The sequence below is a fragment of the Pagrus pagrus genome (genome assembly GCF_965226575.1).
Source record: "Pagrus pagrus genome assembly, chromosome: 17".
In the NCBI taxonomy this organism is placed as follows: Eukaryota; Metazoa; Chordata; class Actinopteri; order Spariformes; family Sparidae; genus Pagrus; species Pagrus pagrus.
In genome coordinates, this window is record NC_140201.1 from 19,220,713 (window position 1) to 19,238,543 (window position 17,831).

Sequence of the window (17,831 nt, forward strand, 5' to 3'; positions counted from 1 at the left end):
CATCCCGCTGGAGCATCAATATACAACAGAGCCCAGAGGTCCAAACAGGAGAAAGGCTGAGGAGAACAGCGCAACACCAATCCATAATGGATTTTCTTCTCTCTTTCATTCGCTTCCTGCAGGGAGATGCAGTGGAGGCACCACTGGCACAGAATGAGAGGCGAGGGGAGGGGAGGGGGTGCAGAGGAGAGGTGAGAGAGGGAGAGGGGAGGCCGGCAGAAGCTCAAAACAGTGTCAATAACTAAAGCCCTTAAGAATATTTCTCTCATCTGTCTCCGGGGGGCTTGCATAACATATGCTTTAAACTATTTGCAAGGCCAAAGCTCATAGCAGGAGGTGACAGGAATTTAAAGCAGCTTTGGTGTGGCTTCCACTGATCAGATTCAGAAATTGTCGCTAATTAAGTTAGCCTGTAAGTGAGGGACTGCCGAGAGGTCTGATAGATTTCAGACTGCGTGCAATAATATCCTGAAACACAATGCATCAGTGAATAGATGCTCTGTGTCTTTTAATTGCAGCTAAAAACAATAAAGTCTGGCTCTTTAGATGGCGAGTTCGCCTAGCCATATTTACGTCTAAAATCCCGACTGCTTGAAAATGTGTAAACTTAGTGAGCATGAAGGTCTGCAAACCAGACAGCCAATGTTTCAGTTTTTCGATGTTAGCACAAGGCAACCCTCTCTCTGTGGCTGTTAAATTGACAGTTGTACAGGAGGATGAGTCTGTTGATTCAGAAATTGTTTGTTTGAGTCTTCACACCCAAGAGAGCTTCATTGCATTTTTGCTTGTAGCTCTGAAGCACAAGATGTGCCCAGAATCCCATTAAATAACCTTGGATGCTGTCGTGGTGTCAACACAGTCAGCCTTGTATTAGTCACCAACAGATCTGCTTCAAATGCCTCTGAATGCATCACTGATTAAAGTCTTGATTAAAGTTTTGGTTCTTTTCCAGTTTCCAGTCTGCTACCTTTATCAATACCTATAAGTCCAAATAACTCTGGAAAGGACATTTTCACATTTAATACAACCTGGGTCTTTATTGAATGCTTTTGGACATTTTTTTTATTGGTTATAGCCTTGGACTAGGGCTGCAAGTAATGATTGTTTTCATTACTGATTAATCTTCTGATTATTTTCAGAATTGTTTCTTATATAATGTTAAACAAGAACAAACAAACAAAAAAACGGGCTGCTGAGATCTGGGAAAACAGTGACATCACTGTGACAAAATCTGATGGTGCGAGAGATGTGTGGTCGGATTGTGAACAAGAGTTTGATTAGCTACCACTTAATACGGAGATGAAACCATTGAGTGAGCCTGAAATGTCACTAATAAGCCCTGACTGTGTGCATGCTCCATTACAGTATATCCACCCTATGATGGATGTTTACAACGAACAGTTGAAAAATATCTATGCTCACTTTGATTTTCTCTTCCAAATAAGTTTGGCTAACCTCGGGGTTAGTTTAAACTGCTTGTCAGAATGCTTGTGTTTCTTGCCCCGTCTGCCTTTTTTGTTGTCAAAATCACAGCGTTCCAAGATCTCAGCCTTTTGCCTCCCACTGTTATGCCTGTGGGACGTGAGCACTATGTGGAATTCTCATGAACTGCTAGTACTACAAAGAGTCACATGAATATGTAGACATTTTGTGTTCCTTAGCAGACTTGACTCTCTTCTTGTTGATGTTTGCGATCATTAAAAAGAACGCCCTCTCAGATAAATTAATCTAGACGATAGGCCAACAATGTAATCAATACTTCATGCCCTTTATCGAAAGTGTCTAATAATCAATGGTAGTCAGTTTGGGAGTTACAATGTTATTGTTGATGTTAAATTAAAATCTTTAGGAATGATTTCCACATAGAGGAATATATGACAAGTTTTGCAGATATAAAAAAAAAAAAAATCAAACCTTCATTTTCTTATGCAACCCTGTGTTATACAATAACAAATAAATCACCTTGAACCTTGCAACATGCACAGCCTTTCACTGACAATACCTAGCAAATTATAAATATTCTTACTCAAACTATATTAATATTAATATTAATACTCAAACTGTTGACTACATTTAAAAAGAAAATGTTGTCATGACACTATTATGGAAATGTGTACCAGCATTCAAGTCACAGCGTAGAAACCAACACATGCACAGAAATAATTTAGGGCCGTCTTTACCGTGTCCGCAGGTTCCCCGGGCTGGGTGGCCCGTCATATACAGACAAGATGTCAAAGTCCTCCTCTAGGGCGAAGCCTTGAAACACCAGCTGTATCCGGTTGTGCTCCGCCGCCACAATCACCCATGTACAGTTGGCATAGTTAGGATAACCGTAAGGGTAGCCGGGGCTCTCTATCGTCCCATTGGGACTGTGTAGTGTGTAACTGCAGTTCTGAGCTGTGAGGAGAAAAGGAAACAGGCACTTATTAAAAGGGTGTAAGGAGTAAGAAACCACATAATAAACACAAGAGCAGAATATTATACAAATCCAAACACACACACACTCAGACGCACACCCACAGTCAAACAGTTTGTACCAACTGCTGCAACATCCATTAGCACCTACAGCGTGCAGCATAAGCCATTAATATAGCAATGCTAAATGGCTCAGCCTCTCCCAGCTTTCCCCACCTCTACCACCTCCGTCGTCACACACTTGTTCACACACTGGCCCTTTCACCACATTAGTAATAGGTTCCCACGTTAATACATGACATAGCTGGAGGAGAGAAGATGAAGGGACAGGAGAGTTAACACACACACACACACACATACGCTCGAGTACAACATTAATTGTACTCGTCTTGCATTTTCGTCGGCAGCCACTCGTACGGCCTTCAATCTTGAATTTTAATCGCGCGTGTGTTGCCATCTATCAGTGCAGAGCTGGCGCTGGATGAGCTGTGAGCGTGTGTGTTTTGAATCCCCGAGCTAAACAACTTGTCTTCGACTGATCTGAGCACAGCCGAGACTTTTAATCAATCTTAGGGATTTAGTTGTAATTAATCTCTAATGTTGACTGATGTGTGACTGCACTTGTATCTTGTGGATGTAAAAGTCTGTATGTGCATGTATGGATTTCGCCCTCTAGTTAAAAGAGGATGCTTATCTCCTCGGATTAGGAAAAAAAAAAAAATGTTAAAGTTAATTTTTTCCTCTTCCAGACAGCTAAATGTAAGCACCCAGCAGTCAGCCTGCCACTGAGCGGTGACAAGACAATACAATGTGAATAAATTGGACAATCGCACACCATAAATAGCCTCATGTGTTGTCGCTGTTGAACTAAGGCGGGAGGAATGCAGCATGTCCAGAATTAATTTCCCTTAGCGGAAGAACATAAGTGCAGCGATGGTCACACTGAGTAAATACATATACTCACAGAGGAACTAAATTAGAATGTCATGCAAGAATACATGCTATTTATACGAATGGTCTGTATGTTCCCTTTGTTTGCTCCACTCACGAACCTGAATCATAATGCAGCCTGATTAAAATGTAATTAGGAGAGTATAATTGGTGGACATCTGCTATCTGCATAACCCACATTATTCAACAACACAAACAATGCAACAATCGCAGTAGATATGATTTTTCCTCCTGTTCATTTATATCCATGCTCATAACTGTGTAAATGTGCGGAATAATTCAACGCATCGGAACGAGCTGTTTTACTTGAGCTTATTAAAACAGGGCATTAAAAAACAAGAATCATCAGTAAACACATTGCAGCTTTGAAACATGTAAAACCGAATCCCTCCGGGGGGGAACGTGTATCCCTTATTGAATGTTTGTGAAACATACAGATTCCACGCTACTTTGTGTGGGCTCTGTGAAGATGGCACAACCCCAGAGTGACAAATCTGTCCAGATTTTCACTCAGAAAACGTGACTCTAGTCTAAAAAAGACAGCAAAGGATTAACAGGTAATAAGGCAGACAGACAGACAAAAGAAAAGATGAAAAATGGGGCGATTTATATTCCTCTCAGTCTTACTTGACACCAGAATAAATAAAAGCTGATTTTGTTTCAGAAAATTCAGTGGAAAAGGAGGTGGAATGACAAAATTAAGCATTCACATGGATAATCCTTGGTTAGCCAGACGAGTGAACCCTGTTTTTGCTGCAGCAATAATCTATTTTTTCCTTGCCTTTAGTGTTTTATGCAGTACATGTTCTTGTAAATGTAATCATGTGATCTTGAAAGTTGAAAAGCCCAAGGTCCACGCCAAAGGGAGCTCAACTCTCCCACAGAAAACACTCCTCCTGAAACGCCTCATCTTTAATCCCGCCTTTACTTCTGTGACATCACAAAACATCACCATGTCACACATTTGCATAATTTATGCCAAGCGACCAGTTTGGCACGTAATAATTAATTAAGTGAAGCTGCTCTGTTGCTGGAAGCGGTGCTGGCTCAGGCATGTGCAAGCTGACCAATCAGAGCAGACTGTTTATTCAGGAGGGGGGGCCTTTAAGAGACAGGAGCAAAAACAGAGCGTTTCAGCATTGCAGCACAGGACGGTATGAGAAAACTGATGGTTTTGTTGAGCATTAAAACGTGTAAACCTATTTTAGCAGTAACCCAAAATAAAATTATGAACCTGAACATGAGCACAATATGTCTCCTTTCAGATTTCAGCGGCTGTGTCACATCAGGGTGTTTATGAATTCTGAGATGTTGCTACACAAACAAACAGAACCAATATGAGCCTTTTCTCCACGTTGCACAGCAAAACGGTATCACATTTTGTTTTCCAGCGAGGGAAAAGGGGGAGATAGTGTCAGAAAGTAAAGATCCAGACTGTCTGGATGACATCACCAGCAGCAGGAGGATAATAGCATCCCCAGTCACAGTATATCCATCATGCCACTGTTGACTCCCTGGGGTCCTGTCTCGCCGGAAAACAGGCGGGGGCCTCTCTCAGCCATCACTCGTCAGCGCTTCATGTGCGCTTGACCTCTTCCAAAAGATGCTAATGTGTGAGCACTTGTACCCCGGCCACTTGAACGCTCTTTAGTTAGGTGTATGATGCTGCTTTAAGAGGTCAGCTCTTTGTTTGCTGCGAGGACCTGCAAGTGAATTCTTAGGGAAAAACTGTACTAAACATGACCTACATTGCATAGAATAGATTGTGTCACTGTGTGTAATCCTTTTCTTTAACCAGTAACAAGAGAGAAGAACAAAGCGAGAGCTATCTCCATCTGATTTTTCATTAAAGCCTTTAAGTAGGCGCAGCAAGTGAGCATCCACCCTCCCAATTACCATCAGGTCAATACTAATATCCAGGTAAAAGCTCCAAATCCACCTCTCCTACCTGATTTTCATACACACAGCCTGGTCAATAATCTCCTCATCATCGCCTTCATTACGAGGCCTCCATCAGACAAATGCCAATCAATGGCCCATACGGCGGCCTGATAGCAGAGCTTGATAGGGGTCGGAGTGGACTGCGAACCTCTCGCACATAGGCAATGAGTAAGGGTGTGAGGGATTGGCTGAATTACAAAACAATACCAGGGTGGTTAAGTCAACTGAATTGCTATTAATCAATTTCAGGATCAAATGGAAAATGCCAGAAGACTGGAATGATTCAGTGACTCTCGAGGCCCAACAGGCAACTCAACACGCGAAGGGTGTAACAGCCCTCCACTGTGTAAAGAAAAAGGACACCAAAGGAATACATTTCGCAGCTGAATATCATCTGAGTGCGTGTGTTACAAGGAGACGGAACGCGCTGTACATATTGATATATGACAGGTGATCAACCAGGCGGGCTAGCAGGTGTCTCGTGTTCCACCGGTGCAATTAAGTGGAGAAAAAAAACAACAACATGACAGTGAATAAGTCCACTGAGTCTGCCAGAGCTCCTTAGGAGCTCTATTTTCAAAGTGCGAGCACCTGTGCCAAGTGACCGACTCTTAAATCGATAATGACGCACGCGATCTGGGATGAAAGACCCAAGGTAGTGCTTTTAGAGAGAGGCCGCTTCTTTCTTGGCTGGGGCCAGCAACATTTCATCCTCAGTGAAAAAAAACATGGTTAGACCTGAATCGGACAAAAACAGGCACATCAAAGTTCACTCGAGAATGCACTCCTGAGCGTTAAGGGCCGATTCAAAACGAGTTTGATTTTCACATTAAAAACCACCAGAAGAAGAAACAAGTGCAGCTGAGGTAAACCGAGGTACTGTAAGTCTACTCTCTCTGCTCTTTGAAAACCCAGAGCCTTTGATTAAGTAGATCCTTCACTCGAGGCTCGGTTGAATTATTTAAGCCTCGCCCAGGGTGCATTATGAAATTAGTTGCTGGGAGCTGTTGACCTACTGCGAAGCCCCTCAGTGTAAATCTGCAGGGTAGAGCCCATCCTGCAGCTGACCCCACTGACACGCCATAAAGACCCCATAAACAGACTGCTGGCCGTGCTGTTTTAGCCCGACTGGCTCACCGGCAAAGTAGAAGGTCATGTTTTCTCAAGTTGTGTAAGTTCAGGTGAAGCATCATGAATATGGAACAGCTGCGAATACGCTGCTTCAGCAATTAGGAAGATTGCTATGACGTTCTATGGGAACTATTAGTATTGGCTTGTACTGGAATGTTAACCACGCTTGATATCTGTGGATGCTCAACAGATAGGTTGTCCACCGCTTAGCCCACTGGCAGCGTCCGCTTGGCACCGACCATATCCGGTATGCACGCCGCCAGACGGGTGTACAGGGAGAGCAACGACCTTGCTGGAGCGGCACTCCAGGTTCTACCTGTGCGAGTGTGTGTGTGTTTGTGTGTAGGAGACATTGTTTGCTTCGCCAGGGCAGTTGTTCAGTAGCGGGCATACAGAGCCGCAGCAGTGCGCGGTGACACTTTGATGAATCGATGGTCACTGTGCTGTACTCCGGCAGGACAGCAACCCCTCAGAGTGGAGGAAGGAGACAGGAGGAGAGCGAGGCAGGGAGGGAGGGATGGAGGGAGGGAGGGGGCAGACAGACAGACACAAAGTGCTGTAGTCTGACTGGCTGAGTGAATGTATGGACATATGAGGAAAATAGATTTGGAAGACATGACGCAAGGAATAACAGAAGCAAAGGTGAGATGAGGGACGAACTCGGGGGGAATAGAAAATAGCAGCTGGAAGGCAAAGAGAGGGAGGATTGAGAGTGCGCCAGGAAGAACATGTCAGAAGGTCAATGAGAGGAAGAGTGACGGCCAATGGGAGTAAATGAGTTGGAAAGAGGAGGGAGACTATATATGGGGAGAGGTTTTTTTTTTAACCTATTTTCTGCATCTCGTTGCCATTCTGTGCCGACAGCCAGCGTGACATTCACAGCAAGATAGCGCTTAATCTGCACTGTTAGCGAATCCTAGAGGTCTATTTAAAGGTAGGCTTCAGGAGTGTGTGTGTGCGTGGGTGTGTTGTGTTCGTGTGCACACGGATGTCTGCGTATGGGGGTATCAGTTGTCTGCACATGTATGAGTGTAATCCAAATACCCTGGGTGAGTAGAGTGTCACATATCTTGCTCTGCTTAGTCGCAATTACACCGACTAGACTCTCGGTGTGAGGAAATTTCATCTGGGCGAACATAATCCCGGCATCACATTTTACACAATACCACAAATACACAAACAATACTCGCAATACAAAACCCCAAACATCCTTTTTCTGGACTCTCTTTGTCCCTCCCTGCGTCTGTCTGCTCCCCTCATCTACGATTCAAATTTGCCTTTGGACGAAAGACAAAGACGCAGAGAGCATCTTGTTCCTGCAGTCAATAATAGAAGCGCCTATGTTGTGCACGTTGAATACAGCTGAGGAGAATGAAACTCATTGTTTGATGTCTGAGTGAAGTCCTTTGGAGTATCAACGTATCTTTGCACGGCACAGCGTGTTTATTGTAAATAAATGAAATGTGAGAAAATGTTGAACCAATGCAGCAGAAAATTGCCTCCAATTGTTAACGTGACACGTGCAGCATATCTAACAGTTTGGCTAATGAACACGTCCGCGGACCGCTTTTGGAGCGATGTGCAGCGGGATGTAACTTTTAACTGGCAGTGCACATCCTGTGTAGGGCTGCGTGAGGCACAGGTCAAAACAAGATGGCAAGCCGTCATTTTTTGGGGATGTGTCTTCAGTTTTGGGACCGAGCAGAACTATGAAACTTCAACTTTTCATGGAGTTTATGTCACATGGGTAAGTTAATGTATAGCAAGCTGTACGAGGGGCCGCTCATCTTTTATTTTTTTCATGTACTTCAATCATTTCCCTGTCATTTAGTCTGCTATTGCAATTGTCTCCAGTCTGCTATAATCAAAGGGCACAGGTGAACAGAAACAGTAAATAGGGTAATAATATAAACTCTCAAAACCACACTACCAGCTAGAGTCATTTTCTGTGTATCAGAAGATTAATTTAACAAAATAAAAGACACTTTATGACCAATTTCTGTCTAAAAGGCCTATTTTTACAGTTGTTGAGTGGACCCTCCCCGGCACATGCACACCACTAGCACACTGCTCTCACACAGTGTAGCCAGTCTCAATGACTTTAGTGGAAGCCAGAGTGGCCCACACACTTTACATGTTCAGTGTAGCCTCTGTGTAAGGCAGTGCCACAGGAACCATGCACTCACCCATTAAATTAAGATATATACCATGAACCGCCCATTCCAAGTCATCGCATAGCTAAAATACAGAGTTCAGCTCTTCCCTTATTCTCAAGAGAAACCATAAAGCCTTCATACATGAGGTCTATCAGGGGCTATATCCTCACAAAATGAGCATCCCAGTGGTGCAAACATGGAATAATTTCAAACTAAATAAGCGTCCCTTGGGGTATTGAGTAACAAAGCTATCCACTATCACATATAGCCCTTCCCATGAGTCAACTTCAAACAACCAAATGTTTGTGTGTGTGTGTGTGTGTGTGTGTGTATGTGTGTGTGTGCTTGTGCCAGTAACTGCCTCCTTGGTGGGAAGATAAACCCTTCCGCCCCATAGATCCTCTCAGCACCACTATTTGTCTCTTGACGTGTCAGCGCATATGCGCGCCTTGACCGCATCATATCCGAATTAACCTCTAGATGGCCGCCATTAAAATGGAAATGGGCGAGCTCAGCGATCCCGCTCGCCTCCATACATTAGGCTAATGTCTGGGCCAGGACGACACCGTCTGCCATTACGGACAAGCCAAATGCAGTGGAAGGCACTTGCGATAGGCTTGCTCGCACTTAGCCCTCCCCCACATCAGGTTGTTTCCACTGGGCTGAATGGTAAATGCTGCTTCCTTAAAAGGGCAGAAAAATGGAGCTTGCGTCGCCCTAATGGGGCAAATGCGAAGCTTGGAGTGGCCTCCTGCTGCATCAGTGTGTGAAGGAAAACAATGATCTGTGCATAGACACAGGGAGGACACTCAAGCAAACACGTATGTAAATGCACACACGCACAAATGTCCATCACATGCTGAGAACATTCATTCTTTCAATAATCGGTTGATGCCTATGGCAACACATAGTTAAAGCACAGACACACATGCGCAAAAACACACAAAAACACATTGTCACAGCAACATAGCTGGAGGATGAAATGTGTGGGGCGAGAAAATAAACAACACCCACATGCAGAAATGTAGCCAGAGATTAAAGCGGCGAAGAAGGCGGCGGCACGCTAACACGAAGACGAGGCACGCATGCAGAGATGCCCACTTGCATGAGTGCATGTTGCTGACTGTTATCAGGGCTGGGGAAAGAGGCACAATGGAGCATGTGTTCTCTCAGACAGCGAGGGAGAGAAGGGGGGAGCCAGGCAGTTCCTTCCAGCTGGGTCATATTTAACCAGCAGTATCATCACGCGGGCCAAAAGGACCTGCAGCCCAGCCACCCACCAGCACAGAGCCACCTACACACTTTTGCACCATTTCAGCCCGTCCCTAAAACTACACCAGCATTTTACACTGTTAAAACACTGATTCAACGAAGATGCTATTATGTGTTCTTCATCATGCCATTTTAAATAGCCCGATGGTAAGTTGGTGTGAACAAGACAGCTCCACAGCAACCCACGCACCAAGGCTTCAAGCTAATCAATAGAAAATAGCCCATTCAGAGTCAAAGGCACGCTACGGTTGATGTTCTTCCCTTTGAGAAAGACCCCTGTCTTTGTGGGGGAGTTTATTCAGCACTGATACAAATGGGCCTCCCACACAAAACACTGTGAGGCGAGATGCCTGGAGAAATGTGTGTGTGTGTGTGTGTTTGTCATTGCGTTTTCATGTTCGAGTGTTTGTGCGCTCATTTGTATCTGTGATAGAGCACTTGAATGCAGCCCCGCTTCCCACTCAGCCTTGCCCCTTTCTCTCTCTGTTTGCCCTGATTCCCTCACCTGGAAACACCGTTTTCTATTCGGCAAAGTACAAGAGTGCACATGCTCAGTTAGTCGGCTTGGACTGCGGTAGGGAGACAAGCAGCTAAGAAGTATGTTTGGAGTTCTTTTTAGTCTTAGGCTCAATCCCATGTCCGATTACTAGACCTACCCCTCATTTTCAAGTGCCCCCTTGCCCCTCAGAACAGAGTTACAAGGGGTAGAGGTGGAAATCTCCTCTGTGAAATGGGGACAACACCTCAACACCCTCATATGTCCAGTGTGCCGTCTGCAGCTGTGGTGATTTCTCTTGCGTTACCGTGGCAGTCCTGGTGTTATCACATTGCCACTGAATAGATTGCACAGACGCTCGCAATATGTTCACAACTTCACACTATCAATCAAGTCATCATTTAACAAAGAACACTGCTTCATTAAACAGCCACCAGGCTGACATTAGCAGCCCCTGCTCCTACCCTGCCAGTCTGCACTCATATTAGAGGAGCAGAACCAAGTGCAGCAAATTTGCCACTGGACTTTAGTAAAAATTTCAGGCGTCACACACCATCATAGGGTGGGAATGCAACATTGAAACATGGCGAAATGCGTGACTGTTAGGCACAAATCAGCAATAACACTACAACATTAGCTAGCTACAGAGACGTCAACCTCTGTTTGAAGAGGACCAATAAGAATCACTTTCAGCTCTTTGTTTCAATATAATTATATATTTATTTAACGCTACATGCGATTAGCCACACTGGGTATGCAGATACATCACATGGCTGATGAAAGGTATTTTATCATTTTTAAAGTTTCTAATCACCATGCACTTTTTTTTTTATGTTCTTAAAATAACCGTCTTGTGTGCCTGCTTAGACAGAATGCTGGAGAAGAGTTGGCACTGCAACAACGCTAAATTAGCTCTAACACCTGCTATTCATCCCCCGAATGCATGTGTCTTCAAATAACATTATCTCCATTCATATTGTAGGAGCCTGCCAAAGCTTTTTCTTTTCTTGTAACATTGTTTAATTTTTTCCTTTGATGCGTGATAGTTATCTTTCGTCTCTTTAATTTTGCCATTTGTTTTAACATCCTGTTAAAGCAGATGGGTAGTTTTAAACTGGATTTAATTTAGCCATTTTTATTTGTAGCTCTTTTGGTCAAAGAATATTGTAACCCTTTTTTTTTTAACAGGATGCGGCTGGTATACTGTATCTTATGGAGAGTCTGCTGAAATGCTCTCCCTCCACCTGCATGGTGGTGGTAATTGTCGTTCCCTTCAGCTGCGTGTGTTTTGACGGTTGTGCAGGATTGTAGGTAGGGTTCTGGCCTCTCCCGTCTGCTGGCTCAGTGCCACGAGGTCCATCTGTGTTCTCGAAACCTTAAGGGTTTTTTGGGTGTCAACAGAAAGGCAACTGATGTTCGTCTTTTGGGACCATCTGTGTGATTTTAATCTAATTAAAGCATTTCTTTAAGCGTCTTGTTGTTGTTGTTGTAATCTTGCGCCAATAAATCTGCCCATGTTTGACTGAAGTCCACATCTGTTTTTATTTACGAGCCGACCCGGGGTCACTAACTTCTCAGGGTAGTCACATATTGATGAGTAAAAGATGGGGTAAACAAAGCGAGGAGAGAGTGAAGTGCAGTTCAAAGAGCCTCGTTCACCGCTCCTGTCACAGAAGCTGTATGTTGTTCCCATGACAACAGGAAAACACGAGAACGCACGAAGACAAATCCCTTTCCTCAATTATTTAGTATTGTTCAAGTCCGCCTCAACACTTAATCTCACACGTGCACACACGCCAGCACACAGGCACGCACGTACAGTACATCCAAACGCGCACACGCTCGAACATGCCGCAAATAGTTTCAGTTTTCTCTTCCAGCCTCCCTCTTACTTATGGGGAAGAAAAGCACAATTATGTGTGATACTAATGTGTGAAACAGTGAAAGTCAATTATCACCTCATTCTCATTCTGTTCACATGTGACAGCTGGGCTCTCTGAGTTATGTTAGACTGAAACCTGAGCTGAAGAGCCAATCTTGGTTACATCCTGGCACAGATTTGCACTTAAATCACACAAGAAATAAGTGAAAACTACACTTTCTGCACAATCAATAGCATCGATAGGAGGTGGCCTAATGCAATCATGGGTGCGTTAAATGTATGAGATGGATAAGAATGTTGATCTATGTGTGTTACAGTATATGAGTGGACCATTCATGAGCCTGTGATCTCCTCTGAGGATTTTATATTAAACCCAAGAGGAAGCACTGATCCAAAGGTCAGGTCATGACCGTCCCAGCAGGACTATTCCATCTATCACTGAGAGACGGACGAGCAGCAGGCGATCAATCAGCCACACTTCGGCTTACTGTAGCGCGCTTTCACCTTTCAACCCGGGTCCTAACTGCCCCCAAGGAAGGCTCAAGTGTCAGCTGCAGACCACGGCCGCAATGTATGGGTCTGCGTGCATCACTCAAATGGACAATTTATTCAAAATGAAAGCAGATATCGCCTCTGTTGCATTAAAGCCATTGTTCAGAAGGTTGCATCTAATTTGCGACAAAGCTTTTCAATGAACATTTGACTCTGCACTCCTCAGTTACATTCAGAGAGTGGCTGGCTTTATAAATTTAGCACAAATATAAGACATTTTGGACACAGCTGAATGTTTTGTCAGGTTTGCCATTTTCTAGCATGCCTTCCTGTGACACTGCATTTCTTGATAGGTACTTGCATCTATTTCAGTGCTAAAGACATCAGGAGAAACTTTCCACTCATTTCCACTCATTAGGAATTTATTCTGCCCGTGGAAGCAAAACACGTAATGTGAGCCAGCAGATAACTACTTCCTTGTTGGGTTAAATGTCCAGTCACCAGACACTTTGAGGGTGATTAACTCTGGCAGACACACTTTGGACTGACTGATAACATTATGAACAAACAACTTTTAGAACAGTGTTTTCTCAAAGATCCGGCCCAGACATGTTTCAAGATGGGAAATAAAAAGTTGAATCACCTCGCTAAACTCCTTCAAATGGCTTCTAACACCTCCTCCCTCATTTGAAATTTCAGAATCATTGATGCAAATAAATTTCCAACAAGATGTCTTCTACTTTCTCTGTAAAGAGAGTACAGAGAAAACGTACACTTTTGGAAATGAATGTGAAAACAGCCCTCTGCTGTCAAACTCGGCGCATACATCATTCTACACAGTGAGGCTCAAACATCCTTCTGTAGAAAAACACAGTTTTGGCTGGAGGGGGACTTCAAAAGAAAAAGAAGATTCGCTTTCTGGCTCTCATGTTCAGTCAGTTTTTTTAATCAGTGTTCTTTTTGTTAGACAGGTGACAAACCCAAAAAACAGTCCTGTGCCATATCACCCAAAAAACACAACTTTTTTGCGACTTTTTTTTACACTTAAGAGATGTAACATGCTAATTAGTGATGTTTGGATGTGCCAGAAGATGGATTTTGATCCCTTGGGGCGGAGCCAGGTTAGCTGTTTCCCCCTGTTTCCCCTGTCTTCATGCTAAGCTAAGGCTAACTATAGCCTCATATTTACCGCACATGCATGAGAGTGGTATCAATCTTCTCAGCCAACTCTTGGCAAGAAAGCAAATAGAACAAGTGTATCCTCCAAAATATCAAGCTTTTGTGAATATGTAAATGTCTGAACCAAAGCCTGTCAAAATTGCATGTAAATTATTATTTCTCTTTGAAGCATGAAGGGCGAATGAAAATTAAGTAAAAATGCTTTAAGCTGCTGAACTCCAAAATGGACCTTACAAGAACAGGAATGCATTCACTGACTCTCTCCACCTGATGACTCTGCTGCTCTCCCAGAAAAAGACCACTGACAGATTGCCTATACGTCGAATAAAGAGTGAAGCGGTACAGGAGAGGAAAAAAGACAAGGACAAGGACAAGATACCTCCTGCCCGGGATCTAATCTTCAATCTCCGGGATCACTGATATCTGATAAGAACAGTGTAAATCAGGAAGCTAAAGAAACCCCTGCCTGAGCTTTGTGTCTACACAAGACAGACGGGGCATCTACATCTGTCTCTCACTTTGTGGGGATTTACAGTAGCTGGAGAGAATTCCCGTGTCTGATAATAACAGGCGGACGAGAATCTGAATCAAGATTGAGACTTCTCCGTTGTAGCTCCGTTCCATCGAGGCTCAGAGAGCTCAAACACACTAAGCTCTGGATTTTTTACATCATTTTTTTTATTTATTTATTTCCACCTGGAGTTATCCTGGGAAGATTGACAGAGTATCATCTTTTTCCTGACATATATTGCCTTGTAGCAGCCGTACAGCTGTTGTACATATTCACATCTGGGAGCTGGCCAGTATAGCTAAGCTGGTCTTCTGTCTTCTACTGGGAAAATGTGGGAAGGAAAAGTGAGATACTGTAACATTTTTTATGTGTGTATGTTATGTGAGTTTGTGGAAAAAATACTGACTGTACTGACCTAATGTTAGCTACATGAAAGTAGCACCATTAACATTATCTAGCGATAACCTTTCGCAGCTAGTGTGAACAATGTTATACACAAACTGGCAGCCACTTAACGGGGCAGATGTATCGAACAACATCTGTGTTATAACGTGAATGGTGGGACTGCCCCTTTAATATGTCCTTGAGCAAGGCACATTGCCATAACCTCTCCATCCATGTCTTCAATGGACCTGAGTGTGCCAAAGTGCTAACAGCAGAAGACGAGTCTAACAGAGGAGCTCACGGAAATTGTGAATGTGAAGCATGAGCACTGCCAGAAAGGACTAGGAGTGCTAAATTTATATTCCCTGGATAAGTACATCAGCCAAAATGTACATTTATTAATTTAACGCCGTGCTCAGGGACACGCTGAGAGTCACTTATGAAGGAAGTGAATATTACTCATTTGTTTTCCGACGATTTTTTCTCCGCTTGTGCCGAATTTGAACTATTGACTTCACAACCGGAGCCCCCAGATATACAAATCCCTGGTTCTGAATGTGCATGCGTCATCGTTTAAATGATGGCAAGCTGCTTTGCTGCGGTCGCACCGCCAAACTCGAAAAAACGTTTTTAAGTGTTCAGCAGACAGAGGAAGCAGACGGATTGTTCCTCATCATCTCACTGAGTGCCGCTTCGAGATGTTCATCGAAAAGTGCATCTGGATATAAGTTCATGAGGTCTAAGTGTCCAATTTGTGTGTGTGAAAGTCACGAAGCTGCGTACACTGGAAAAAACGCGTGTGTGCATGAATTAGCGAGTGTGCGCAAGTGTGTGTGTGTGTGAGTCAGTGTGTGTGGCTGTGTGATCAGTGTGACGAAGCACAGTGACAGAGCTCTGGCCATCTGGAGACAGATGACAGTGTGAATCACCAGAGAGGAGGATGGAGAAGGAAAATGGGGGAGGAGGGAGGTGGTGGGACGGACGGAGGGACGGAGTGAGGAGGATTGAAGAAGAAGGTCCGAGGGGGAGACACAAAGAGAGAGGAGAGGGGAGGGATGACACATCGGCAGGTGGGTGGGGGAATGAGGGTGCTCGTGGGGACGAAGCACACACAGATGGACACACACACACACACACACACACACACACACACACACACACACACACACACACACACACACACACACACTTCCTGTCTCTCAGTGGCCCTTTCTGAGCTAGCTAATGACCTGCTTGTCAACACTTTAGTCTAATCATCCTGGAGTGAATGGGGGTGGCAACTCAGACTCGTCCACACACACACACAGGCACGTGCCCACGAGCTTACTTACACGCTGTTAGTTGTTGAAACGGGAATCTGCTTGATGCCTGATAAGAAAATGAAGCCTCCAAGTACATCATTTACTCTCCTCTCGTCTTTAGAGAGGAAAATCACTAGGGCCCAGATCCAGACACTCAGCTGGTGTCAGCTTATCACCCCTCTTCTCCAACAGTCGTCTCCCCTCTCCGCCTCTCACTCCCCCTAACAGTACATTCTGTCCTGCTGTTTCCCCCCCCCCCCTCCTCGTACCGCCTCTTTACCATCTCCATCTTTATCTCTACCGCCGCTCTCCACAGACCTTTCTTCTACACTCAAATAGGGAGGAAAAAAGTAACATTTGCAACACTCATCTACTTTGCATTCCGGACTTTTCTCTGTTTTGAGTAAATAGATAATGTCATCTGCTTCTCGGGCTCCCATTCCATCCTTTATTGCTCAACGGTGAATGTAGAGAGCAGATGGGAGATAGGAAGCAGCAGAGCGTGCAGGTATAGTGGAGGATTGGAGATTGAGAGTAGCAGGCAGGCAGGTGGGGGAAACAAAAAGGGAAGCGAGAGGCCCGTATACTCATCACGAAAACACCTACGGGAAATGTAAGACACATAAGTTTCTAAGACTTACAGGGAGTCGATACAAGAGTTCTTAAGTGTGTTCACAAGATCACTAAGCCGACCTCAAGTCTGGCTTCTTCAGTGTGCCTCCATGATGGTGATTTACAACGTGAATCCTTGAGTGACATATTTACATATTTTCTCAATGAATCACTTTGATTGATAAAATGTCAGAAACGGGTTTAAAATTCCCATCACGCCTTCCTAAAGCACAAGCTGGCATCTTCAAAACGGCACCAGTCCATCTAACAGTCCAAAGTTCAAACACATTTAATTTAATATATCATGAAGCAGATGTGAGAAGCTTCAAATGACTTATAAAAACATGTGCAGGTTAATTTTCTGTCAGATGAGAGATAATTTAAGCTCTGCATGCGATGTTAATGAGATAATGTATGTGTGAAAACATCCAATGACCTACGTATAATTAAATCAGCTACATTTTCTAAATTCATTTATGAAAGTTATTCAAGTTAAATTCTTAAAACTACAAACAATTTGCGCTGCAAAAGAAAAATTTGTTTTATTTTATTTTACCATTACTTCTCGACTGATATCGGAGATCCTTCGACCAGCTTGCCCTCATCTTCCTCCTCCTGACCGCTAGAAATGCATTCTTCACTTGAATACATTAGGTGTCAATTTTACATAAGTGTTGATTTTTTCTTTATATTCAAAAATGGGCAGATAAGTTGTTGCTATTTCAGGAGTCACCTGACTGGTACAATACTGCAACCTGGACTCTAGCTTCTGGAAGGCACATGTCTGACTGAAGGAGACTGCATACAAAAACAAAGCTGACATTCCTTGGACTTTACCATGAGTAGTGGGTAGGGCAAGGATATATGCTACTTTGACAAAATACTAACACAATGAGATTGCTGGTCAACAGTCTTCACTAATGGGGGTATAATGACTAAGTGGGTAAAGACAAGCATTAGAACAAGTGGAACAGTCTGGTAGGTTCCGAAAAATACATCACTTCAGTGTAATGTGACCTCTGAATAAGTGTGCACTTTTGCAATAAAGTCAATTGAATGGAATTTTTTGCTGGTATGTGACTTTTGTGTATTATTGCCTCCACCAAGA

General features: G+C 43.8%; 1 protein-coding gene across 1 annotated transcript in view; it reads right to left on the reverse strand.

The window, feature by feature from the left end:
- The window catches only part of csmd2 (CUB and Sushi multiple domains 2), a 241,166-nt gene that overhangs the window by 218,189 nt on the left and 5,146 nt on the right, over positions 1–17,831 (reverse strand). The window contains 1 exon segment of the mRNA XM_084379183.1: positions 2,181–2,397. Coding sequence (XP_084235309.1) covers positions 2,181–2,397 — 217 coding nt within the window.